General features: G+C 39.3%; 1 protein-coding gene across 1 annotated transcript; it reads right to left on the reverse strand.

Annotated features, from left to right (window-relative positions):
* Positions 1 to 217: 217 nt before the first annotated feature.
* Positions 218 to 26,734, reverse strand: Cfap36 (cilia and flagella associated protein 36). The gene is made up of 10 exons (XM_090336896.1): positions 26,433 to 26,734; positions 23,224 to 23,288; positions 21,709 to 21,810; positions 18,115 to 18,229; positions 10,356 to 10,443; positions 8,313 to 8,364; positions 5,908 to 6,013; positions 1,676 to 1,797; positions 1,083 to 1,232; positions 218 to 379 (listed from the first exon to the last, which is right to left on the reverse strand). Exons 1-10 carry the CDS (start codon positions 26,545 to 26,547, stop codon positions 278 to 280), a joined length of 1,017 nt encoding a protein of 338 aa, XP_090193022.1. The 5' UTR covers positions 26,548 to 26,734; the 3' UTR covers positions 218 to 277.
* Between the last annotated feature and the right edge of the window lie 476 nt (positions 26,735 to 27,210).

Genomic DNA, 27,210 nt, shown 5'->3' on the forward strand with positions numbered 1-27,210 from the left:
TTATAACTATAATCTTAGTGCATAGCGTATAAATGCCTGATGTGTCAAATTAGAATAATATACTATGAGCAAGTCTCTTTCCATACCCTCTTTTTTAAATTAAATTGAAATTTGTATCTAATAAAAGTTAACTGCCTTCCATATTGCCTTTCTACCACAGCTATTTGAAATAATATATATATTTGCATTTACAGAAGTATTTACTTCAGAGTAATAGTTTATGGATTAAATAATTTATTTTTAAGAAAATTTGGACTTCTGTTTTGCTATTTAATTATTACTTATTAATAACTTCTTCTTTAAGTTTCTCTGCAAGCAATCGCCTCCTTAGTAATGTTTGCTTCTCCTCTGCTGTCATTTCTGGTTTCTCTGTCATTTCCTTAAAGAAGAAAAAGAAAAAAATTGACTACAGTATACAATGAATCTACGAATCCAGAATTCCCTAAACATACTGCCCAAAAGAATAAAGAATTTTAAGGATACTTTTAAGAGGGGGGAGGAAGCTGGATATAGCTTCCCTAAATATAGCTATAGTTCCCCTAAATCTCTGTAAAACCTCTTTAGGAAAGCCCTCAAGAGGTAGTGGATGGGAAACAGTTCAAACTTTTTAGACAGTTAAATTTTTAGACAGACTAGATCAAAATTTTTAGTCAAACTACTAATCATTCTGAACTCAGCAAGGAAAGTAGAAAAATAATGCATTTATAATGAAATTGCTATTGTTATACCTCCCCAAATCCTTATCACTACTCTTAGAAAACACTTGGCTGGACTGGGAGTTTGGCTTAGTCACAGAGTGGCTTGTCTAGCATGTACATTCCTCAGTACCACACACATAGAAAAACTCAGAAATGGTGCTGTGGCTCAAGTGGTAAAGCACTAACCAAAAACACCCAAGGACAGTGGGCAGGCCCTAAGTTCAAGCCCCGGATTGGTAAAAAATAAATACTTAGCTGCTATTGGACTAGTCATTAATATTAATAGATCTATGAGCACAATTTATTGAAGTCATCTTACACACATGGATTTGGAGAATTTCATTTTTAGATGTACAAAGTGTGGTATATTAGAGCCAGCCATACCTCTACCTCGCCAGTAGGTTTTCCTTTCTGCTCCACATTGTGGATCTGCTTAGTCCTTAAATCTTTTCTCATTGAAAGCAATTTATCTCTCTTTTGCTTGAGATAATGTTCTCGTTGCCTCAGCTCTTCTGCTCCTAGTGCTGACAGACTCTAGGTCAAATAAGTAAAGGAATTAGGTAAATTCATGGCCACATAACAAGTGCAAAGACACTTAATTCCTCGATTGGTACCTACTGCAAGTTCTATTTACATTTTGGTTCAAGCAAGGCATGATTGGTGTACATGTAATCTCAGCCTGAGATATACAGTAAAGATTACTGTCTCAAAAAATAAAATAAGGCCAGGAGTTTGGCCTAGCATGCACGAAGACCCGGGTTCGATTCCTTGGTACCACATACTTAGAAAAGTGGTGCTGAGGCTCTAGCCTTGAGAAAAATTCAAGGACAGTGCTCAGGCCCTGAGCTTAAGCCCATGACTGGCAAAAAAAAAAAAAAATTGAGTTCAGATTCCTAACAAAAACCAAGTCTATGGCTGTTTTACATTGGTGCTTTCCAACACTGTCATAGTTCCTCAAAGTGGTGACTTTGACTTACTGCTATTGGTCCTTCAATGCCAGCATGTTCTAAACCAGGAATCTTCAGGCCTTTTTGTGTAAAGGAGGAAGTGTCAGAAAATGGTTCCATCTTTCTTGCTGACTGATTAGCAAAATTCACTTCTGGTAGTAATAAGATAATGAGACCAATTAGGACAAGTATTAACACAGACTTGAATGATCTTCCATTAGTATTTTCTCTCATAATCAATCCATGCATGTTCAGTACCTACCCTGCACCAGCCACTGGGAAAGGATAATAAACACAGTCTGTTGTAAGAGCCTGGTCTATAATAGTGATATTTCAACAAATACCAAGCTACTGCTGTTTGCACACAAATTAAAACTATGCTGTGATATAAAACAATCCAAATAAGCGGTACACTAATCCTTTACCAGTAATATAATTGTATTCCATACTTTTTCTCGCAGATAAGAACAGAGACTGTAACATCTCTATTAAACTACATTTTTGTTTTGTAGCACTTAATATAAGCGATTTTTGTTTGCAACTGCATATTGAAAGTAACTATAAACATACCAACACACTGACAAAAAGTAAAGGGTTTTTTGTTTGTTTGTTTTGCCAGTCCTGGGGCTTGAACTCAAGGCCTTTTTGCTCAAAGCAAGCACTTTTACCACTTGAGCCACAGCACCATTTCAGGCTTTTTCTGAGGTACTGAGGAATCAAACCCAGGGCTTTTGTGTGTGCTAGGTAAGCACTCTACTACTAGGCCATACTCCCAGCCCTCTGCTGTTGTTTTTTTTGGTTTTTTGGTTTTTTTAACTTTTAACAGGTAAGAAAATGAAAAGATCTCTAACACAAGCAGAACCTAAAAGCACTCAAGTCTTTCCAATAACTGGTGATTATGCAGAGACATGATTAACTTCTAATTACTCCTCTGAGCTATTTTTTATTATTATAAAATTAAAAGACAAGCCAGGTATGGTGGCTCCCTAGCTACTCAGGAGGCTAAGATCCGAGGATCATGGCTCAAAGACAGCCTGGGCAGAAACATCCACAAGACTCTTATCTCTAACTAATCACCAAAGAAAAAGCATGAAGTGAAGCTGGGGATTAAGGGGTTCAGCATTAGTCAAGCAAACAGCTCAGGGACAGCACCCAGGCCCTGACTTCAAGCTCTACCACTGACAAAAAGAAAAAAAGTCATGGATAAACACAATAAACTTAGGTGAATTATAAGGATTCCTTTTGTTTGCTTGGGTTTTGTTTAGTTTGTTTTTTGACAGGGTCTTGCTATGTAGCCCGGACTGAGCTAGAATTCACTATATAACCTAGACCAGCTTCAAAATCCCAGTCCTCCTGCCTCAGATTCTCAAGTGCTAGTAGTAAAGATGGAGACCCCCACAATTAGCAGAAATGTCTTCTAAAGTATGGAAAAACATAAGATCTAGAGTCACAATTTTACCATTTACAGATTTGGTGACCTTGATAAAATCATTCAGCTTCCTTGAATTTCTTGTTTTTTAAAACCCACCCAAAGAAAGAAAGCCAAGTACAGTGGCTCATCCCTAGAATCCCAGCTACTGAGATGATGAGACCAAGAGAATCAGTTTATTGTCAGCCCAAGCAAAGAAACTGGTGACACCGCATCTCAATAAAAACAACAGGGCATGGTGGTATATGCCTGTCATCCTAGGTACAATGGGAAAGTAAAACAAAAGATTTCAATCCAAGCATAGGCTGAAAAAAAAAAAAAGACTCTATTTCAATATAAACTATATAAAAAAGACTGGAAGATGAAACAGAGTGATGGGAAGAGTGACACTGATCAAGATTCATTGTACTCATAAATTGACATGTCAAGTTGACACGCCTTTGTACGACAAAGGTAATTTAAAAAATGTTAAGGGAACTGGGGATAAGATTCAGTGGTAGAGCATATACCTAGCAAACACAAGGTCTTGAGTTCAAACTCTAGTACCAAAAAAAGTCTAATCATAATATATACCTGACACCTGATTTTCAGAAAAAGGCATTTAAAAACACAGATATTAGCTGGGGGCCAGTGGCTCACACCCGTAATCCTAGCTACTTCAGGAGGCTGAGACCTGAGGATCATGGTTTAAAGCCAGCCCAGGCATGAAAGTCCAATGAGACTCTTAGCTACTCTTATCTCCAATTAACTTTTCCAGAAAACAGAAAACCAGAAGTGGCACTGTGGCTCAATGTGGTAGAGTACTAGCCCTGAGCTGAAGAGCTCAAGAGTTCAAGCCCATGACTGACAAAAGAAAAAAACACAAATATTCCAGAATAAAATGATTCAATTTTAATGTCAGTATTTCTTGATTCCTTAGTATTGGAGAGGGTGGGAGAGGGGGGTAGGAGGGGAAAGGTGGGCACAGAGTGTGGCCTAGTAGTAGAGTGCTTGCCTGAAGCCCTGGGTTTGATTTATGGTACTACATATACAGAAAAAGCCATAAGTGGTGCCATGTCTCAAGTGGTAGAGCGCTAGCCTTGAGAAGGCTCAGGGACAGTGCCGAGGCCCTGAGTTCAAGCCCTAGGACTGGCAAAAAAAAAAAAAAAAAATGGTAGTTCCAGCTACTTGAGAGGCAAAAAGTTATCAAGACACTATCTCAACAAATAAGCCCAAAGTATAGCAGCATAAACAATAATATATATAACCCACTATATGTGTATATATATACTACATATATTGTAAACATATATATTACATGTAATATAAGTACACGATTACATCTTCTATACTTTTATATGGGTCACATTTCCAAGTCACACTAGTCAAAAAACATGATCACTGAAAAACACAAGGGGCTGGAGGCAGGTCAGAACATTTAAAAACGAAATGCAAGCACTTGAGAAACAGGGATAGAGAGATCATAAAGAGACCAATCTCCTGTAATAAGTAGAACACACTGCCTCACACCTCCAGTCCTAAATACTGGGGAGGTAGAGATCAGGAGGATCATGATTGAAGGCCAGTCTAGGCATAAAGTTCATGAGACTCCATCTACTTGATTTGAGATACACTCATCTCAAACTAGGTAGATAAAGAAAATCATGGTCCAAGCCAGCACAGACAAAACAAGAGAACATTTTGAAAGAATAATGAAAACCAACTGAGCCCTGGTGGCTGAAACCTATAATCCTACCTACTCAGGAGGTTGAGATCTGAGGCTTATGGTTTGAAGCTAGCCTGGGCAGAAATGTCCATGAGACTGTTACCCCCAATTAACCACCAGAAAACCAGAAACGCGATCGAATTGTTAGAACACTAGCTTTGAGAAAAAAAAATCTCAGGGGCCGGGAGTTTGGCCTAGTGGTTAAAGTGCTTGCCTAGCATGCATGAAGACCCAGGTTCGATTCCTCAGTACCACATACATAGAAAAAAGCCGGAAGTGGTGCTGAGGCTCAAGTGGTAGAGCCCTAGCCTTGAGAAAGTCCAAGGACAGTGCTCAGGCCCTGAGCTCAAGCCCAGGACTGGCAAAAAAAAAAAAAAAAAAAATCTCAGCTACAGTGCCCAGGCTAATAGTAATAATAATAGTGCCAGGTAATAGTAATGATAATAACAACAATGGATGCCAAACCAAAGGGCTGGGTACATGGCTTCTGTAGTAGAGTGCAAGGCTCAGACCCCAGTAACACACACACAAGCACACAGGTACACACAAAGCCAAATAAAAGACTTAGGAGAATATTAAAAGTAGAGATTTGCCTTATACTTAACAAATTCATCCACTAACATTTCCTATGAGGATTCTCATCAATTTTGATTCCAAAGACAAAATTTCTGACTAGACAACTGGACAAATTCTTCTTCCTACCTTTTAATTCACTGGGAAAATAATTTATTCTCTTTCCAGGTTAAGCAACACCATGTAACTGAGCAAGAGAAAGAATACCAAATGGTGTGAGAACACATCTTGTATGCTACAGCTGTGGCCCAACAGGTAGTGGCTCCCTCAAAGAACTCCCTGCTTTCACATACAGACTTCATGTAAAAATATAAGGAGCTGCGGTGTAGCTCAGGAGTAGAGCACTTGCCTAGCATGTGTGAGGTCCTGGGCTCAATCTCAGCACAGTGGAATAAAAGGCAATCTGGACTGTGAAACCTTGTCACCCAAACAAAAATGGTGATAATACTTCAACTAAAACTCTTTCATAGATACTGGCAAGATTGCTGAAGGCTGAATTTATTTGTGATTATGATATACCTAAATGTATATGCCAGTGTACCTTAACAAGCTTACCTGGAGGTGAAGGTGAAGAATGTCTGCCCCTTCTTCCGTGGGAATTACTTGCTCTTGCAGTCTCACCAGTATGCACTGACAGTTCTTCTGTTTGAGACTCCAATAACTTCAAGATTCCATAAGAAAAATTATAACATTATATAAAACAATTTTGTCTAATTTTGACTAATTCACTACTTATAAGAATCAAAGTTGTTAAGAAATTACTGACTAGCATTATGACATTTTTACTAAGGAAAAGCATGAACATGAAAGAAAAAGTTAAGTCAAAGTCATTCTGTAATGACATTTGAATGAAAAAGCTCATATCATTCCCACTGCATTTAAAATTTTAATATTAAATGAAAAAAAAAGAAAGTACTGACTAGGCCAAATACCAGTGGTTCACACCTGTACCCTGGCTATGAAAGAGACTGAGATCTGACAATCACAGTTCAAAGCCATCCCAGACAGCAAAGTCCATGCAATTACCAAAGAAGCCAGTAGTAGAGCTGTCATTCAAGGGGTAGAACACTAGCCTTAAGCAAAAAGAACTCCAAAGACAGCGCCCAGCCCAAGGTGGCTCATGCCTGTAATCCTAGCTACTCCGGAGGCTGAGATCTGAGAATCAAAGTTCAAAGCCAGCACGGGCACAAAAGAACCTGAGACTCATATCTCCAAATCAACATCTAGAAAATTGGAAGTAAGGCTTGGCTCAAGGGTAGAGTGGTAGCCTTGAGCTAAAGAGCTCTCAGGGACAACACCCAGGCCCAAGGGTAGGGTGGTAGCATTGAGCTGAAGAGCTGAGGGACAGGGCCCAGGCCAAGTTCAAGCCCCATGACCCACAAAAAAAAAAAAAAGAAAAGAAAGACAGCTCCCAGTCCCTGAGTTCAAACATCAAGACACCCCATACACACACACACACACACACACACACACACACACACACACACACACACACACACACACACACAAAGATTCTATTTCCCCTAAATACTAAAGACGTTACTAGTATTTTCTAGCTCACAGTTTTTGAGGTATGTAAACATTTCATTTCAAAACATACAGTGCTAATGGTATCCAGTATGGTTAGGATTTAGAACCCAGAAAGAGCAGGTCCAAACCCAGGCTCCACTCTTGTTCGTCAAGACAACAAGAAATACTCTTAAAACAATAGAAAATTACTAAGTTACAGTAATTTTCACTGTAACTATATGACAAACCTTTGAAATCTCTCAAATAGTCACAAGTTGTTTTATTTTGATTTCTAAAATGGAATGGTATGTTTATTAAACCAATCTTGGAAGAAAGTCAACTAATGCTAATTCATATTTCCCTAGAAGAAAATCCTGTTACATATAGTTTAGATAATTCACATATCTAAATCATCAGGTTCTATGGGCTGAGTAATAGATGCATGGGTTTATTACTACTTTACTTTTATATGTTTGAAAATTTCCCTAATAAAAGATCTGGAAAAAGTTTCTTCCAGGAAAAAAAAAATCATCTATATCTAAAATGTAGTATTCAAGAATCCTACTATGGCCTCCCTATAAATCAAAAGGTTAAAACTATTGTCTTTTCATAATAATGTTGAACTAGTTTATATTCTGTACTGTTACGTTTAGAAAGCCCTAAACTAAAGAGCTCAGGGACAAGGGCCCAGGCCTTTAGTTCAAGCCTCACAACCAACTAAAAAAAAAAAAATAGGATGCTTGATGAACTAGGAAGCTATAAACTGTAACTGCTGAGGGGTTTTGTTTGTTTACTTGTGTTTTTTAGCATTTTGTTTTGAGAATTTTTTGTGAGGGGAAGAATAGCAGGGATGTTGTTGCTGCTGTTATTTTAGTACTAGAGATTGAACCCAGGGCTCATACTTACTACATAATGACTTTGCCATACATTATCTACCACTGAGCTGCATCCACAGTACCAAAAATCACTTTCTTTCCAAGAATATTTAAGCCAGACACTGGTGGCTCATGCCTAGGTACACAAGAGGCTGAGATCTGAAGATCGCCGTACAAAGTCCAGGCAGGAAAGTTAGTGAGACTCTCATCTCCAATTAACCCCCAGAAAACCAGAAGTAGGGCTATGGCTCAAAGTGGTACAGTACTAGTCTTGAGCAAAAGAGCTCAGGCACAGCATTCAGGCCCTGAGTTCAAGCCCCATGCCTGCCTTCCCGCCCGCCCCCCAAAAAAATAATGTTGAAAGTATGCTCTCTTGTACAAAAGTATATGCTCTCTGTACAAAAAAAAGAACAAAAATATGAATATAAATGTCTAGATTTGAACAGAAAATATGAACACTATGAGGAAGAATATAGCACACATAAGTTTACATGTTAACAGCAAAGAGAAGATAGGTTATAAACTTAACAAGATTAACACTGTAATATGCTTATTTTATTATATGTTCTATAGTACCTGTTTTGTTCTCTTTCTCTCCTCTTCTTGGTCATATTCCTCTTTTGATTTTCTGAAAGATACAAGAATAAGGTAGAAGAGTAAATTTTCTTATGTGATCAAAGAACAAATATTTAACCAAGAAATATGGTAACGTAAGATTACATTATTAGCAAGATCTTTCATCATAATTGAAAATAACCAAGTATCACTCTAAAGTAGCTTACAATCAAACAGTATAAGCATAGGCAAAATACTATGTAGCATAGCTAGTAACATAAAATACAGATTTACCCATTTCTTCAAGAACTAATAATGAACTCTAGCTGTAAAAAAAGATTTGAAATCCTAAAGCCACATTTAAATGGCAACTGCCATTATTATTAACACAGAGACATTACTCCCACTCTCCTGGTAACAGATGTTTCTCCTCTCATCCTGACTTGTTGAATAGCATTTGATTCTATGATACAGAATTCTTGATGCCTTGTTCCAAATCCTATTAACTTCTGCAGACTACTTACTGAGACAGTCTGAATTAGGGAAACCACTAAAGTTGACAGTTACACACATTTATATCTAAATTCAAGCTTTCAGAAAAAGTATAAACTCATTGTACTATAACCAATGCAAGTTCACTAGTCCTCTGAACCAAATATTTTCTTTTTGGTAATAGTACTGGGACTTGAACTCAAGGCTTCATGCTCTCATTTGCCTTGCCTGCTCATGGCTGACACTCTACCATTTAAGCCATACCTCCAGTCTGGCATTTTTCTTTTTAGCTGGAGATAAGAGTCAAGGACTCTTCATCCTAGACTGGCTTTGAACCTCAGTCCTTCAGGTCTTAGTCTCCTGAGGAACTAGGATAAAAGTTGTGAGCAACACTGTCAAACTTGAACCAAATAATCATACATTTAAATTTATGAATTCAAGCAATCTGTTTCAACTCCTAAGAACATGTTTCCCTACCCCAAAAGGTAGGATCTGGCACAATTACTCAAAGCCCATGATCCTAGAACTCCTGTCACAGTTTTCAACTGGGCCCATCCTTTTATCTACCATCCATCCTGGTCTAGTCTAAGGTGACATAAATGAAGGGAGGTATCCTTTGCCTCTAAACCTAGGACAGTCTCACAAGAGCTTTAAAAAGTCAGACACTACCAGGTGCTTGTAGCTCATGCCAATTATCCTAGTTACTCAGGAGGCTAAGACTTGAGGAACACGGTTCCAAGCAGGGTACTCTACGAGAATCTCATCTGCAACTAACGCCCAGAAACCCAGAAGTGGCGCTGTGACTCAAAGTGGTAGAGTGCTAGCCTTAAGCAAAAAGAGCTCAGGGACAGTGTTCAGGTCCCAAATTCACCACACAAAGCCAGCCCCAGCACTAAAGTCCTTGAGACTCATCTCCAATTAACCACCAGAAAACTGGAAGTGGCTCCAGGGGTAGGGTGGTAGCTTTGAGCTAAAGAGCTCAGGGACAGCACCCAGGTCCAGAGTTCAAGCCCCATGACCAACAAAAAAATAGCATGGGAGGAATGGCTCATTGGTATCATACCAACGTAGCAAGTATAAGGCCTTGACTTTATAGACCCTACTACTCCCAAAAACAATAAACCTAAAAGAAAAAAGGACTAGAGGCATGACTCAAGTGGCAGAGTGCCTGCCTAGCAAGCACAAAATTCTGAGTTCAAACCATTCCCAAAAAACATGTTAAGCAACCCTACATTAAATACCCAAATACTCAAATATTGCAAAAATCTTTGCATGCCAATATGATGTACAAAACGTTTCAGTCTCTGGAAGGTTTTGGATTTCAGACTTCTAATTAAGGATGCTTATTCCATAATAAGAGCTATGAGGTAAATGATGTAAAAACACACTTCAGTTTCCAATTATTTTGAGTAAGAACTATTCAGTGTATATGTACATGTTATAAAATGACAAACTATATTAACAATCTGTAGTAAAGAATCTAGCTATTTTACTGGCACATAATAGTTTCTGGTTAAAAAGCATATATGTATATATTATATTATTAGTTATTGAGAAATAATCAAAGAGTACCTAAGAACTTCTCTCAGAATTTTCATCTCTTCTTGTTCAAGATCACTGACCACATCAGACCCATCAGTTAAGCAGTCAGGTAGTACACCTGTTCAAAACCAAACATCATGAGAATATCAACTGAACTGAAAACAATTCTCTCTCCTTGTTTCTAGTGCAATAAGTATAAATTGGTTTACAACTTATAACTTTAAAAATATCTAAGTCTTCTCATTTTAACTATTATCTGATAGCTTGCATATAAGGGGATAAGCCCCACCAAAATAACCATAACTTTGCATACAAATATCTCTCAGCCCAGGCACCAGTGGCTCCTAGCTACTCAGAAAGCTTAGGAGGATTATGGTTTAAAGCCAGCGATACAAGAAAAATCCATAAGACTTCCAAATAACCAGCAAAAATCCAGGCTAGTGGCATGGCTCCAAGTGGTAAAGTATCAGCCAAGTATGCAAGCTGGAAGTTCTCAAAGCAAATCCCTTATCACCTCCCCCCACTCAAAAAAAAAAGAAATCTTTCAGTACTTTTCTTGGTGTTAGCTATTAAAAATAATATTAAGAGCCGGGCGCAGTGGTTCATGCCTGTAATCCTAGCTGCTCAGGAGGCCGAGATCTGAGAATCAAGGTTCAAAGCCAGCCCAGGCATGAAAGTCCATGAGACTTATCTCCAATTAACCTCCAGAAAATGGGAAGTGGGGCTTGGCTGAAGGGTAGGGTGGTAGCCTTGAGCTGAAGAGCTCAGGGACAGCGCCCAGGCCTAGAGTTCATGCTTAATGACTCACCAAAATAAATAAATACATATATAAATAAATAAGTAAATATAATATCATTATTAAGGACAAACTAGTAGTTCAATGGCAGGGTGCTTAGCTAATATGTATTCACTGCTGTAGCAACACAAAAAGTAAAAGGTGTTTGGCAAAATTAATTAATGTAAGTTATATCTTCTATAATCAAACAATATCTAAAGACATACCATTGAAATCACCAAGCTGAACTTAAGAATTAAATCGTGCTTTCCGTCAGGCTTTGGTGGCTCATACCTGTAATCATAGCTATTGAGGAAGTCAAGATCTGAGAATCAAGATTCAGAGCCAGGGGCCGGGAGTTTGGCCTAGTGTTCAAAGTGCTTGCCTAGCATGCTTGAAGACTCGGGTTCGATTCCTCGGTACCACATATAGAAAAAAGCGAGAAGCGGTGCTGAGGCTCAAGTGGTAGAGCTCTAGCCTTGAGAAAGTCCAAAGACAGTGCTCAGGCCCTGAGCTCAAGCCTAGGACTGGCAAAAAAAAAAAAAAAAAAAAAGATTCAGAGCCAGCCTGGGCAGAAAAGCCCATGAGACTCATTCCCAGTTAACCAGGAAAAAGCTAGAAGTTGAAATGGGCTTTAATTGGTAGAACACCAGCCTTGAGTGAAAAAGCCAAATGGGCCAGGCATGGTGGCTCATGTATATAATCCCAGCTACTCAGGAGGCTGAGGATCTGAGGATTGAGGTTCAAACCCAGAGAGACTCCAGTTAATCTCCAGTTAATCACGAGAAAACCATACGTAGGTCCATGGCTCAAGGGGTAGGGCAGTAGCCTAGAGCTGAAGAGCTCAGGGACAACATCCAGGCCCAGGGGTAGGGTAGTAACCTTGAGTTTCAGAACTCAGGGACAGTGCCCAGGCCCAGAGTCCAAACCTCATGACCCACAATAAAAAAAAAAAAAAGCCAAATGAGAATAAGAGGCCCTGAGTTCAAGCCACAGTTTCAGAAAAAATAAATTAAAAAATTAAAAAAAAGAAAGAAAATTAGCAGGATGATAATACTCTGTTCAAATAACACTTAATAATTTTCTTCACTACAACACTACAACAAATATTACTGATAAGGGGCCTTGATTACTATGTGCAATAAGCATAATAGGGAAATAGGGTAATAAAATTTCTATCCTTAGAGCATCTGTTCAGATATTGGCCTAATTATAAACCACAAAAGTTCTAACTTTGGCCCAAAGCAAATAAAAATTCATAGGAAATAATTTTAAACTTTGGTCTAATTTACCTTATTACTTTTATTTTCCTGATAAGCAGGAAGACTAGTAAGTGTTCCGTTTATAACTATGATAATTACATTCTACAGCATTTGAATAACATTGCTTCAGCTTTACTTTCCATTTCTTTTTTATTTTTAATATTCTTTTTATTGTAATTAATAGAATGGTTACATTATATTCACCAGATAGAAGGTGCATTACTTCACAAACATTGATAGCCTTTCACATGTTTTTGTCCCCATTTTCCTCCCCCATCCCCTCCCCTCATCTTGTTTCCCCCCTTCCCTATCCTATTACAAATAAACAAACCTATATACAATATATCAGATAACAAGATAAGATACTATAACAATATTAGATAACCAAGGGACAACAAAAGAGATGAGAAATAACATAGGACATTAAGGACACCAATCACATATTATATGGCTCTTGTTTCCATATCCTGGAGGTCCTTTCATTTAGTCTCATCCTATATGGCCTTATGTACCTAACTTTTGCCCTATTGTAAACCTCTGCTAGCTGAGTCCAAGGTTTATACTAATGATGACAAATGAGGATAACCACTGCGCCTATGTTCCTTTGAGTCTGGCTTACTTCACTTAATATGCTTTTTTCCAAGTCTTTCTATTTCCTTACTCCATTTTTCTTTCTCTTTCCTTTTTTTTTTTGGTCAGTTGTGGGGCTTGAACTCTGGGCCTAGGCACTGTACCTGAGCTCTTCTCAAAGCTAGCACTCTAACACTTACGCCACAGCACCACTTCTGGTTTTCTGGTGGTTAATTGGAGATAAAAGAGTCTAAGGTCCTTTCAAGCCCAGGCTGGCTTGAACCACAATCCTCAGATCTGAGCCTCCTGAGTAGCTACGATTACAGGTGTGAGCCAATAGTGCCCAGCTACTTTCGATTTATTTATCCACATGTGACTATGGAACTTTGAATCTGCTCTCAACTAGTTTTTATTATGTTAATCCTTTTCACACTTATATATGCCTTTTATATAAATATTTTGCTTTGAGGTAATTGTGCATTAATGTGCAATTGCACAAAAATAATGCAGTTTCTCCCAGTAGTAACATCTTGACAACAATAGTACTATATCATGACTTGAAACTGACATCTAGTACAGCTTACCAATCTGAAGTGCAACTTCATTAGGCAAAGATAAAACATTATTATTCTCCTGATAATCTTTCTAAGGAAAATGAAAGGAGTAAAGGAGGGAACTATGCAACAGCTTGAAGTACTCCAAAAATTCAAAATGATGTTCTAACTTCCATTTTCCTCAAATTTTGTTATCAAGACACGCACACACACACACACACACACACACACACACACACACACACACACACACACACCAAAAAAATCAAGAATCCAAAGCACTTCCAAAAAAAAAAATCAAGGATCAAAAGCACCTCCAAATTTTGCTTCACACAGAGACAACCTTCAGCCAGACTCTGGTGGCTCACACCTGTAACCCTAACTACACAGGAGGCTGAGATATGAAGCTCTTGGTTCAAACTCAGCCCTAACAGACAAATCAAGAGACTTTTGATCTCCAGTTAACCACTAAAAAGCTAGAAGTCGAGGTGTAGTGACCTAATACAGACTGAGAGTTGCAGAGTACCTGAGTTCAAAACCCAGTACCAAATCTGAGGATCACAGTTCAAAGCCAGTCCAGATGGAAAAGTCCACATGAGACTTTTATCTCCAATAAACCACTCAAAAGAGTCAGAAGCAGCACTGTGGCTCAAATGGTAAAGCACTAGCCTTGAGCACAAAGAATCTCAGGAACAGTGCCCAGCCTTGAGTTCAAGTCCTAGGACTGGTGGGGCGGGGGTGTTGGGGGGAAACAGTACTACCAGCACAGAAAAAAGGAAAAATTCTACTTCCAACAGCCCATTTTGAATATAATTGTCATGGATCTACAATATTTATCCTTCTGCCTAAATTAAGCAACAATCTTTTCTTTTTCTTTCTTTTTTTTTTTTTTTAAACCCACCCTTGGGCTTGAACTCAGGAACTGAACACTGTCCTTAGATTTTCTCAAGGCTAGAGCTCTACCACTTGAGCCACAGCACCACTTCCAGCTTTTTCTTTGTATGTGGTAGGAAAGAAGTGAACTCAGGTCTTCATGCATGCTATGTAAGTATTCTACTACTAGGCCAAACTCTCAGCCCCTTAAACAGCAATCTTAAATTCAAGTATTAAAAATTCTTAAAGAGAAATTTAAGTTTTAGCTCATACTTAAATGTAGGCAATTATTATACACTGTGGTTTGAGTGTAGCAATTTATTCTACACTATTCGCCATTGTCCCTTGACAAATATAAACCAGGTTGTAGGCAGTCACCCAGTAGCCATACTTAAGAAGCTTCTTAAGTCATTCTCAGCAGAATGACTCAATTGATTTAAACCAATCATAATGGTCTCATTCCTCCTGCCAGCTGAATTGAAAAACACAACTAATTCCAATTCTGATCAATAAAAACCAAAAGGCAATCTTCTGAAAGGCTTCCATCAAAATGTTGTCTTGTTAAAAAGAAATGTAGAGAAGAAAACATTACTCCATTTGACATTATTGAGCCTACATTGCATATAGCCAGAGTATAATCATGAGAGAAGATACTAAGAATAGTAGAGTACACAGATGAAAAGTATCCATCAGGGGTTTTTTTTGTTTTTTTTTTGGCCAGTCCTGGTCTTGAGCTCAAGGCCTGAGCACTGTCCTTGGACTTTCTCAAGGCTAGAGCTCTACCACTTGAGCCTCAGCACCATTTCTGGCTTCTTTTTCTATGCATGAGGTACCGAGGAATTGAACCCGGGTCTTCGTGCATGCTAGGCAAGCATTCTACCAGTAGGCCAAACTCCTGGCCCCCATCAGGGTTTTTTCTTTTTCAGAGGTAACTAGAGATTAACTCGGGGACTCACATTTGCTAGGCATGCAATCAACCACTTGAAACATGACTGTTGCCTCCACTCTTTCCCCCACTTGAAACATGACTGTTGCCTCCACTCTTTCCCCCACTTGAAACATGACTGTTGCCTCCACTCTTTCCCCTCCCCACAATCCATTTGTATTTAGTTTGTTTTGTACATACAGCCATGAACTAATTTTATCTGAGCTTTCCTCTGAGCAATATCCATCTATCTCTCTCTCCCTCTGGATTTCTTGTTATGTGAGATAAAATTTTCCAGCTACTGAGGCCATTCTCATTGGCGTGTTCTGTTACTGGCAGTCTGAAACATCTAATACAGGTTTTAAGTTTTTGTGCCTGTTTTATTTTTGCAGTTTCCAACTGTAAAACTAGAATCCACTGTCAGGATCACTATCAAATGAATCCTCTTTATCCCACAGGTCAGAATAAAGCATAGTCTTAAGAAGACTAAGTAAGGAATTTTAAAGAACTAAGTTCTTCCAAACCAATTTAAACCAAAGTAACTACACTGTGTGATGTAGTCTTCAGGGTAAAGGTGGTAATATCTCCTACACACAGACAACTCCATTTGCTGTAGAAAGTATCTTACCATTTTATGATGGGTGGTGGCTCTCACATATGTCTCTATTCAAATCAGACAAAAAAGAAAGGAGAATCCTCAACAGGAATTCTACAGCATCCTATAGTTAGTCTGAAACAATAGCAGCTCTATGGCATGTTCCACACCCTTAAGCAAATGTCAGGCCACTGTGGCTCAAACTTGTCATTCTAACTGGTAGGTAGAGATGATGGTTCAAGCTCAAACTGAGCCATAAAAGTTGGAAAGACTCAATCAATACTGGAGTGTAATGACATGCACCTATAACCCAATTTTGAGGGAAACACAAGGTTGTGTCAGACAACTTGATATGGGAAAACATAAGTAGAAGGATCACAGCTCAGACCAGCCTAGGCATAAAGCAACACAAAATGGAACTGAAAATGTGGCTCAAGTAGTAGAAAAGCCTGCCTAGCAAAAGTGAGGTCCTGAGTTCAATTCTCAGTACCACCAAAAAGAATTTTTTTTTTTTGCCAGTCCTAGGCTTGAGCTCAGGGCCTGACCACCGTTCTTGGACTTTCTCAAGGCTAGAGCTCCACCACTTGAGCCTCAGCACCACTTTCAGGTTTTTTTTCTGTGTATGTGGTACTGAGGAATTGAACCCGGGTCTTCATGCAAAGCATTTCACAACTACGCCAAACTCCTGGGCCCAAAAGAAAAATGTTTTTTCTTTCTTTTTTTTTTTTCTGCCAGTCCTGGGCCTGAGCTTAGGACTTCAGCACTGTCCTTGGACTTTCTCAATGCTAGAGCTCTACCACTTGAGCCTCAGCACCACTTTCAGCCTTTTCTATGTATGTGGTACCAAGGAATCGAACCCGGGTCTTCATGCATGCTAGGCAAGCACTCTACCACTAGGCCAAACTCCCAGCCCAAGAAAAAATTTTTAAATCAAATAATACAACTAAAAGTGTAGATTTCATAAAGGTCCCACTGCCAAATTAAGAGGTTATATGATATGGTGAAGACTAGAGTGATAGGCAACCTACTAAACAAAGAAAATATAAAACTTAAGACGATGTCAATAGAGCTAGAAATCTGAAACTGAGATGAGAACACAGATGAGAACTGAGATGAAAAGGACACAATACACTTACAAGTAGTTAATTAAAAATCTGATTATTTTGGTGAATCTGATTATTTTGAGTGAGGCTATCTAACGAAGTACAGGCACACAAAATAGAAACAAAGCAGAAAAAGCTAATGAATTTCAGCCTAGAGACAGGGAAAGATAAATCCAAAGAGGATCAATATTGAATCATCCTTCTGTTTTCTCTTCTACCTAATGGTACTCGCTGTGCAGTGGTTCTAAGTGTGGTCCTGAAACCAGCAGCGTCAGCCTCACCTGGAAACTTGTTAAAAGTGCAAATTACCACCAGGCACTGGTAGCTCATGCCTCTAATCCTAGCTTCTCAGGAGGCTGAGATTAGGGGTCACGGTTCAAAGCCAACTCAGGTATGAAACACTATGAAAAACTCAGTCTATGAAACACTTATCTCCAGTTAAGTACCAATATAACCAGAAGTGGATCTGTGGCTCAAGAGGCAGAGCTTTAGCTTTAAGCAGAAGACCCTCAAGGGCAGAGTCCAGGCTCTGAGTTCAAACCCCAGGACAGGCACCAAAAAAAAAAGTAATTGTCAGCTTCCACCCAAGACCTAGTAAATTAGAAACCAGGAACACAGGACAGAATAGTTATTGCTCTCAGTAGTAACTGTAACCACTCAAAAACACTAACTCTGAAATGTAAAATATTTCAAGCTGTACACTGTAAAACATCAATAAATTAAATGCTTGTCTGCTTTCTTTTTTTTGGCCAGTCATGGTGCTTGAACTCAGGGCCTGGGCACTGTCCTTTGGCTTTCCTCAAGACTAGAGCTCTACCACTTGAGCCACAGCACCACTTCCAGCTTTTTTCTATATATGTTGTACCAAGGAATCGAACCCGGGTCTTCGTGCATGCTAGGCAAGCACTCTACCACTAGGCTAAACTCCCAGCCCCTTGTCTGCTTTCTTTCAAATGTCATAGACGCACTAATAAAAAGTTTATGCTCTTAAAATTTCTCGCAGCAGCCAAACACAAACTTGAAAACAAAATGTGTGCAAGACAGATACATTTAAGGCCTTATTAGAATCAGTCAAGTTTCAAAAATCAAAAAAACATATTTAACACATAGATTTCTAACATCAACATTTTACCATTTCTCTCTTGAATTATTCGAATGGCTTGCAGCTGCATTTCAATGTTTTTCTGGACCATCATTGCTTTGAAGATAGTAAAATCTTCTGCTGCCAATACAGGCTGCAAAATAGCCTGTGGAAAAAGAATCAAATCAAATCATCTCCACTGAAAAACATGAATGCTACAATTATTTATGATTATGTGACACAAATGGACAACTGAGAGGAAAACTTTTTGAAACAAAGTCTCTATAGGTTGCCCAAGCTGACCTCAAATCCTTCTGCCTTCAGCCTCTCAAGTATGAGATTAAGGTGTGAACCACTACAACTGGTTAAAGACTTTACTCTGAAAGCTTTTAAGTAGGGTTAAAGTTTGAATACAATAAAAAATAATAATAATTAATTAAAATAAATTTAAAAAAAAAGAAGCCAGGCGCAGTGGCCTGTAATCCTAGCTACTCAGGAGGCTGAGAATTGAGGATCATAGTTCAGAGCCAGCTCTGGCACTAAAGTCCACGAGACGCTTATCTACACTTAACCACTAGAAAACCAGAAGTGGTGCTGTGGCTCAAAAGGTAGTAACCTTAAGCTGAAGCACCCAGGGACAGCACCCAGGCCCAGAGTTCAGGCCCCACAAATAATTAAAAAAAAAAAATTAAAAAAATAAGAATGTTTGTGAGGCCGGGAGTGTGGACTGAGGCCGGGAGTGAGGAATGAGTGCTTGCCTAGCATGCACAAAGCCCTGGGTTAAATACACAGAAAACACTGGAACCAGAAGTGGTGCTGTGGCTCAAGTGGTAATGTGCTAGCCTTGAGAAAGCCCAAGGACAGTGATCAAGCCCTAGGATTGGCACAAAAAAAAAAAAAAAAAAAAAAAACTACCAATTATATAATAACACCATCAATTACAAAATGCATTTTATTTTATTTATTTATTAATTTTTATTTATTTATTTTTTGCCAGTCCTGGGCTTGAGCTCCGGACCTGAGCACTGTTCTTGGGCTTTCTCAAGGCTAGCGCTACTACCACCTGAGCCACAACACCACTTCTAGCTTTTTTTCTGTGTATGTGGTACTGAGGAATAGAACCTGGGTCTTCATGCATGCTAGGTAAACACTCTACCACTAGGCCAAACTACTAGCCCTGCATTCTTATTTTGAATGCATCATCCTTGCACAAATTTTATCATCACAGAATAAAAGAAATGCAGTAACAACTTTTTCACTTAGTATTGGGATCAAAAAAAAATAATATTTTATATACTGAAAGTATTTATTATAAAAGTAATTGTTCTGGTTCTCTTGCTGCTGGTTAAGATTGATTAATCACCACCCAGATTAGGAAAAAGCAAAGCACACTGCTAATAAAAATGAAAGGAGAACTGTCACTGATTCAATAAACATTAAAAGGATAATGAAGAAATACTAAACAACTCTATACCCACAGATAATCTACACAAAAGTGTAGATTCCTTGAATGATACAATCTTCCAAAACTACACAAGGAGACATAGATAATATGAATGGTCCTACACCTATTTAAGGTGTCAATGACACATTCCTACAATTCTAGCTACTCAAGAAGCTAAGACCTCCAAAAATGAAGAGGCCAGCCAGGTGCTGGTGGCTCACACCTGTAATCCTAACTGCTCAGGAGGCTAAGATCTGAGGATCATGGTTCAAAGCCTGCCCAGGTAGGAAAGTCTATGAGACTCTTATTTCCAATTAACCAGCAGAAAACCAGAAGTGGTGATGTGGCTCGAAGTGGTAGAGTGCTAGCCTTGAGATAAAAAGCTGAGGGACAGTGTCCAGGCCCCGAGATCAAGACTTAAGACCCCCCCCAAAAAAAGGGGGGAGGGGAGGCATTATTACACTTGACACCAATTGGCCAACAATTAGTTTAATAAATTGAAAATTTATTGACAGTGAATATTCAAAGGGAGATTCTGAACATTTTAGATGGGATATTATCTAGGAAATGTAACATCACAAAAAAAATAGTTACGAACCAGGTGCTGGTGGCTCATGCCTGTAAACCTGGCTACTCAGGAGTCTGAGATCTGAGGATTACAATTTGCAGCCAGCCTGGGCAGAGAAATCCTTAAGACTATCTCCAAAGCAGCCAGAAACAGAGGTGTGACTCAAGTGAAAAGCATTATTAATGAGCAATCAAGTTGAGTGAAAGAATGTGGCATTGAGTTCAAGCTCTGGTACCAAAACAAAGAAAAGCTGAATAGATAGTTCTTTCCATGTTCGGTAAAATTCACCAATGAACCTGCCTTGTTCTGGTGGTTTCTGTTTTGGGTTGGAAAGTGGTCTGTACATTACATATCTATCTAGGTAAGAGACGACATGCACAAAGCCAGGTGTATGGATACGTTTGAGTGGCCCAGAATACAACTGTATACAATATATTGGAGAAGTATAGCTAGACATCAGGGCTGGAAATATATTTTGGGTAACACTAAAGAAAATCCTCTCCCCTTGGCAAGGAATTAAAAATACAGTTAATTTGATAGAGAATGGGAAATCAAAGTAAATTTCTAAGAAGGCAACTTGGGCAATAGCAATATATCTCCATCTTCAACTTCTGAGCAACTGTTCTCACCTGTACTGCCTAAAATTATATATTAGATGAACTACTCCTTAGGCTATGCATGTCTAAGTGCTTAGTTAGTATCTTTATGCTTTCATTTCCTCTTTTTTTTTTTTTTTTTTTTTTGCCAGTCCTGGGCTTGAGCTCAGGGCCTGAGCACTGTCCTTGGACTTTCTCAAGGCTAGAGCTCTACCACTTGAGCCTCAGCACCACTTCCGGCTTTTTTTTTTTTTCTGTATGTGGTACCGAGGAATCGAACCCAGGTCTTCATGCATGCTAGCAAGCACTTTAACCACTAGGCCAAACTCCCGGCCCTTCATTTCCTCTTTATAGGTGAAAAGCAAGTAGTACCAATATGAGGTGTCAATTACCTAGAACATCAACTAATCTGAGTCTCAATAAATATTTATACATACACATTATTATCTATTGCAGCCTAATACAACAAAACTAGTAATAAAATAAGTTCCAAGAAAAGAAGTCCCTAAGAACTATAACTGTGGATCTATAAAATTAGAAAAGGAACAATTCCAGAATTATCAGAAACCTACATAATATCATCTGGATAAGCCTTGTAATCTTGATAGTTCTGAGTTCAGAAAGTTTATTTTTAATTTTCTCAGTTCATTAATTCCTCAAATTATCATTTCTCTAGGTTATTCTTTAAAAAAAGAATTCAGGGCCAGGAGTTTGGCCTAGTGGTAGAGTGCTTGCCTAGCATGCACGAAAACCTGGGTCCGATTCCTCGGTACCACATACATAGAAAAAAAAGCCAGAAATTGTGCTGAGGCTCAAGTGGTAGAGCTCTAGCCTTGAGAAAATCCAAAGACAGTGCTCAGACCCTGACCTCAAGCCCAGGACTGGCAAAAAAAAAAAAATTCAGATGTGATAATTATCTTTACACCTTTCACTGTGTCTAAAATATTACACTAAGCCAAATCTAATAAATGAAAATGAAGCCAGGGTAATTTTTGTCATACAATTATACATTCACAGAATAACACAAAGGCAAAAACCTGAGATGTATGTGTCTTTGCAAGAGGAGAAGTACATGCTTCTTGAAACTGATCTTCATTAATTCCAATTTCCTTGAGGTAATTTTCTAACAGTTTTTCAACCTAAAAAGAGAAAATTTAACTTTTAAACTTTACATAGAAAAATTCTAAATAAGTTTGTTTAAAGTCTAGAAAAGTAAGCGAGCAGGGCCGGAGCGAGCGGGGCCAGAAAGAGAAAGGGGCAAAAAAAAAAAAAAAAGTCTAGAAAAGTATAATCAAATACCATTTTGCAAATATTAATGTGCATTACTTATTACACAACAGTAATACTGTCACTATAAAGAAAACTAAAAAGAAGTGTTTAGGACTTGGGTTTGTTTTGTTTTTTTTCCAGAGAGTCTCATATGAAATTTATTTCTTCTACAAAAGAGTCTGAAACACGAAGTCAGAATCACAGTGAGAATAGAAAAGTTAAGATTATGAAGATTAATGTGGTAAAATTCTCTAAATCCCAAGGATTTAGAGGGTGTATGCCAGTCCTGAAGCTTGAACTTAGGGCCTAGGAACGGTCCCTCAGCTGTTTTGCTCAAAGTCTGTGTTCTACCACTTAAGCTACTGCCTCCATCTGTGTGGTGGTTAATTAGAGTTAAGGGGTTTTTTTTTGTTTGTTTGTTTGTTTTCCCAGTCCTGGGGACTATACTCAGGGCCTGAGCACTGTCCTTGGACTTTCTCAAAGCTAGTGGTCTGCCACTTGAGTCATAGCACCACTTCTGTCTTTTTCTATGTCTGTGGTGCCAAGGAATCAAACACGGGAATTCATGCCTGCTAGGCAAGCACTCTATCACTAGGCCAAACTCCTGGCCCTGGAGTTAAGAGTCTTATGCACTTCCCTTTCCTTTCCTACCCAGTCTGGCTTCAAACTGGGAGACTCAGATCTCAGCCTCCTGAGTAGCAAGAATTACAGGTGTGAGCCACTGGTGCTCAGAAGACAGACATTTTTAAGAATAAAACGACAAGCATACCTAACACTAACACTTTACCGAAGACATCTGCTACATAAGAATAAAATTTAAAGATTAAATACAAGATCCAATCTTTATCACTGTGGTAAAATTATTCCCTACATTCAAGAGTAGAAAATAATTTCATGGGCCGGGAGTTTGGCCTAGTGGTAGAGTGCTTGCCTAGCATGCATGAAGACCAGGGTTCCATTCTTCGGTACCACATACATAGCAAAAAGCCGGAAATGGTGCTGAGGCTGAAGTGATAGAGTGCTAGCCTTGAGAAAGTCCAAGGACAGTGCTCAGTCCCTGAGCCCAAGCCCAGGACTGGCAAAAAAAAATAATAATAATTTCATGTCTACTAAAATGAGATGCTCAGAGAACATGCAGTCCCTATAACTGGTAGTACTGTGAGGGTTAACTGGATTTTGTGAAATTAAAAGAATTTTAATGAAACAAAATACATAGTTTACACTTAAAACAGCAGTATTATTCCCCTAATTACCTCTAAAACTCAGTGAAAAGAAATACTCACTAGTTCTTTGTATTCCTGATGAATCTCTGTATAGGTCAATTTGCTTTCTTCTTCATCATCAAAAACTAAATAAGAAAAATATTACAGTGTAAAAATAAATCAATGGATTAAATGCAAATTTAAAATATATTTATATTAATATTCTGATAATCTAGCCCTTGAATTCCTAGCTTTTTAAAAAGACATATATATATATACATAAATATACATACATACATACATATATACATATACCTGAGTATGTTTTTGGTTTTTGTTTTTTGAGGTTTTTAAGGTTTTGGGGTTTGTTTGTTTTTTTTGCCGGTCCCAGGCTTGAGCTCAGGGCCTGAATACTCAGGCCTTGGGCTTTCCTCAAGGCTAGAGCTCTACCACTTGAGCCACCGCACTTGGCCAAACTCCCGGCTCCTGAATATGTATTATTATTAACTATAAACAAGTTTTTGCTCCTATTTAAGAAAACATTTAAAGCAAAACTATCTCCTACTTAATATTAAGAACTAACTTTCCGGCTGGGAGTTTGGCCTAGCAGTAGAGTGCTTGCCTAACATGCACAAAGACCGGGGTTCGATTCCTTGGTACCACATACACACAAAAGAGCTGGAACTGGTGCTGAGGCTCAAGTGGTAGAGCTCTAGCCATGACAAAGTCCAAGGACGGTGCTCAGGCCCTGAGCTCAAGCCCAGGAATGGCAAAAAAAAAAAAAAAGAAACTTTCCTTTCCTGGATTTTTTTCTTCTTTTGAGATGAGGTCTTACTATGATGTTCAGACTATTCCTGAACTCCTAAGCTCAAGTAATCCTTCCACGCTAGCCTCTTCAGTAGCTGAGACTACAGGACAACAATTTCTTCATGAATGTAACATTATTATATACTGAATCCTTTTATAACAGAATCCAGGTTCTTCTACTATACTGGAATTGTGCTGATACAAATTTTACTGAAAGTGACTAGGTAATTCTTGCTACCATAAATCAATGATAAATTAAAAATAAATACAACTTTTGAGTTGTTGAAGATTAGGGCTCTGCCACTTGAGCCAATGCACCACTTCTGGCTTTTCCTGTATATGTGGTACTAAGAAATGGAACCCAGGACTTCATGCATGCGAGGTAAGCACTCTACAGTAAGCCACACTCCCCATGCCATCCACCTATCTTTGTTACAGCACCTGCTACTTTGTGTTTTGCTGTTTTCCTGACTATTCTCTCCCACCACACTATAAACTTCTCAAGCTCAAAATATCATTATTCATTTTTCCATCCCCAGCTTCTATTCTAAAGACACTCTACTGACATGTTGATGTCACAACATTGTATAAAACTAAACCTTAAATTATCTGAGATAAAAAGCAACATATTAATAACCCAGGTTGTGAAGCTTTAAACAGTTAATTCAAGTGTCACTAATTATCTGAGATAAAAAGCAACATATTAATAACCCAGGTTGTGAAGCTTTAAACAGTTATTTCAAGTGTCACTCAGCATAAAACACACACATATTATATATATATATCATATATTTATTTGTTCTATATAACATATGTTTAGTAGCTATTGGCTACTCTATCCTGAATTTACTATATATAACACTGAACACAATTCATAAAACAGCTGTTTTCAGTTAATTCTAAAACAAGACATGTTTACAAGGCTGAGGATCTGCTTCTCTATAAATGTACACAATTCAGGTAAGTTATGACTGAGATGCAGCCACTTTTGACATTTGAGAATAAAATGATGAACAGTTCTTTTTCCATTCAATACTTGGTCTCTATGGTATAAATGGAATCAACGGATGACATAATTTCTTCTAAATGAGGCCAGGATTCCACATGCTTTATCAGTCTACTAATGGCATTTTAAACTCTTAAAATTGCTTTGTTCTTAAACCTCATTTAAGATTACTTATTGAAAGGACATATAGCACTAGTTATTTAAAATTTGACTATGACGATAAAATACAGTGAAAAGCTTCAGTGGTCAAAGGAAATCTCATCTTTACCAGATTCATGAAGTGTGAGGGAAGTCTTTAAAGATAATTTAGGAGTAGGAGCCTTATTTTTTTTTTTTTTTTTTTTGTGGGTCATGGGGCTTGAACTCTGGACCTCGGCGCTATCCCTGAGCTCTGCAGCTCAAGACCACCGCCCTACCCCTGGGCCTGGGTGTTGTCTTTGAGCTCTTCAGCTCAAAGCTAACCACCCTACCCTTTGGACAATAGCCCCACTTCCGTTTTTTTTAGTGATTAATTGTAGATAAGTCTCACTTTCTTCAGTGCTTGGCTGTCTTTGAACCTCGATCCTCAGATCTCAGCCTCCTGAGAAGCTAGGCTTACAGGCGTGAGCCACCGCAACCAGCTTGGAGTAGAAAACATTTGAGAGTTGAATCTTCCTTGAGATCGCCATGAAGTGACTCTCAGATCCACTCAAAAACCCACTCATCCTGGAGACACTGTTAGGCAGTATTTCTTCACAGAATTATGTTTCCCTGCAGTTTGCACCCACTCACCCCAGCTCTGTCCAACTGATCTTAATCCCTCCAACATAAGAGACATTCAAATGATCGATGGATTATTATTACCCAGCCTATCTCCAAGAAGGGCCTGGGAACTCCAAGAGTACACTGATCAGAACACCGCAGTGTCCAACCCTCAAAGGCGGTTACGGTGCGGCCTGTACATGCCTCATCTGTTCTGTGGAGCCTCCTCCTCGCCCATTTTTCTGGCATAACTGAAGAGTCAAAGAGCTCCACACGGGAATAGGGACAGACCCTGAGACCAGGGGCCACATGCCCTCTGAACCGTGTCGACTGCTGGTGTCGCTGAATTGTTTTTCTTTTCCTAGACTGATTCTACAGAGCCAAGCCGTGGGGATCCGAAGGGACTGGGTGACGCCCCGTCACTTCTCAAGTAACGGGGGAAGCAGGGAAGAGGCTGGCCCAAATTGTCCACCTGCCCCGAAATATGTGGGTTGGGGCGAAAGAAGGAACGTGGGATTCGAGTCTCAGGTTTTGAAAGCACGCTCTGGGAAGGAGGGGGCCGAGGGAGGGGGAGTCGTCTCCATTTTCAGAAGAAAACCGTCAGTGAATTCAATTCCTTCTATGTGACCAGCTCCAGACCCAGCCCACGGGGAGACCGTTAGGGGTCAGTTCAGGGCCTGGCTGAACTGTTTGGGGGAGGGGGACAGAGGTTTTTTTATTTTTTTTTTCTTTTTACCTTCACATTTCTGCTCCACAAAATCCAGGATGGGGATGGTCCAGTCTGGGCCTCTCAGGAACCCCGCGATGCTCTCCACCACCCATTCCACTTCGTCCTCCTCTTCCGCAGCCATCACACCCCTCCCCGCCCCCCGCGGGGCGACGCAGATCCCTAAGCCAGGCTCCCCCGGGGCCTGCTGAGGCCTTCCGGCCGCGGGAAACCCGGAGAGAATGGGGGAAGAGCTGTCCCCCGCAGTTACCAGGCCACCCCGGTAAAAAAAAAAAAAAAAATACTCCAAACCAGTTAACGTAAAATGGTCTCCATGGCAACGAGCGCAGCCGCCCCGAGCTACGACCCGGAAGTGAAGTCAGCTCCCCGAGCCTGCGCACTAGAGAGGGAGGTGCAAGGGGGCGGAGAAAGCCGGTGGGGAGGCGGGAGTATCCTTTGAAGGAAGTTTCCGAATGGCCAATTAGCAGTGGCGACTGAAAAGAGAGCTCTTCTTTCATTGGCTTGACGTTGGTAGAGCTGACAGAAGAAGTACAGCAATTGGCTAGTGATCCGAGGCGGGGTGCCAGGCTAGAAGTGGTGTGCGGAGGATGGGGCGAGGCTTCCTAGATTTTAGATCACGGTCGTAACCCCACGCCCTCCGTCACAACCATTTTCTGACCCACGGTGCTTATAATGCAAGGGTTGTCTAAAAATACAAAGTTGAACCACTATGTGAGGTTTTTCTCGTTTTTTTTTCTACAGTCACTGTCGGATAGCTTTATAGAGATAATTAAGGAGCCTTTCATGG

This window comes from Megascapheus bottae, chromosome 7 (assembly GCF_031878675.1).
Source record: "Megascapheus bottae isolate mThoBot1 chromosome 7, mThoBot2.hap1, whole genome shotgun sequence".
Classification (NCBI taxonomy): Eukaryota; Metazoa; Chordata; class Mammalia; order Rodentia; family Geomyidae; genus Megascapheus; species Megascapheus bottae.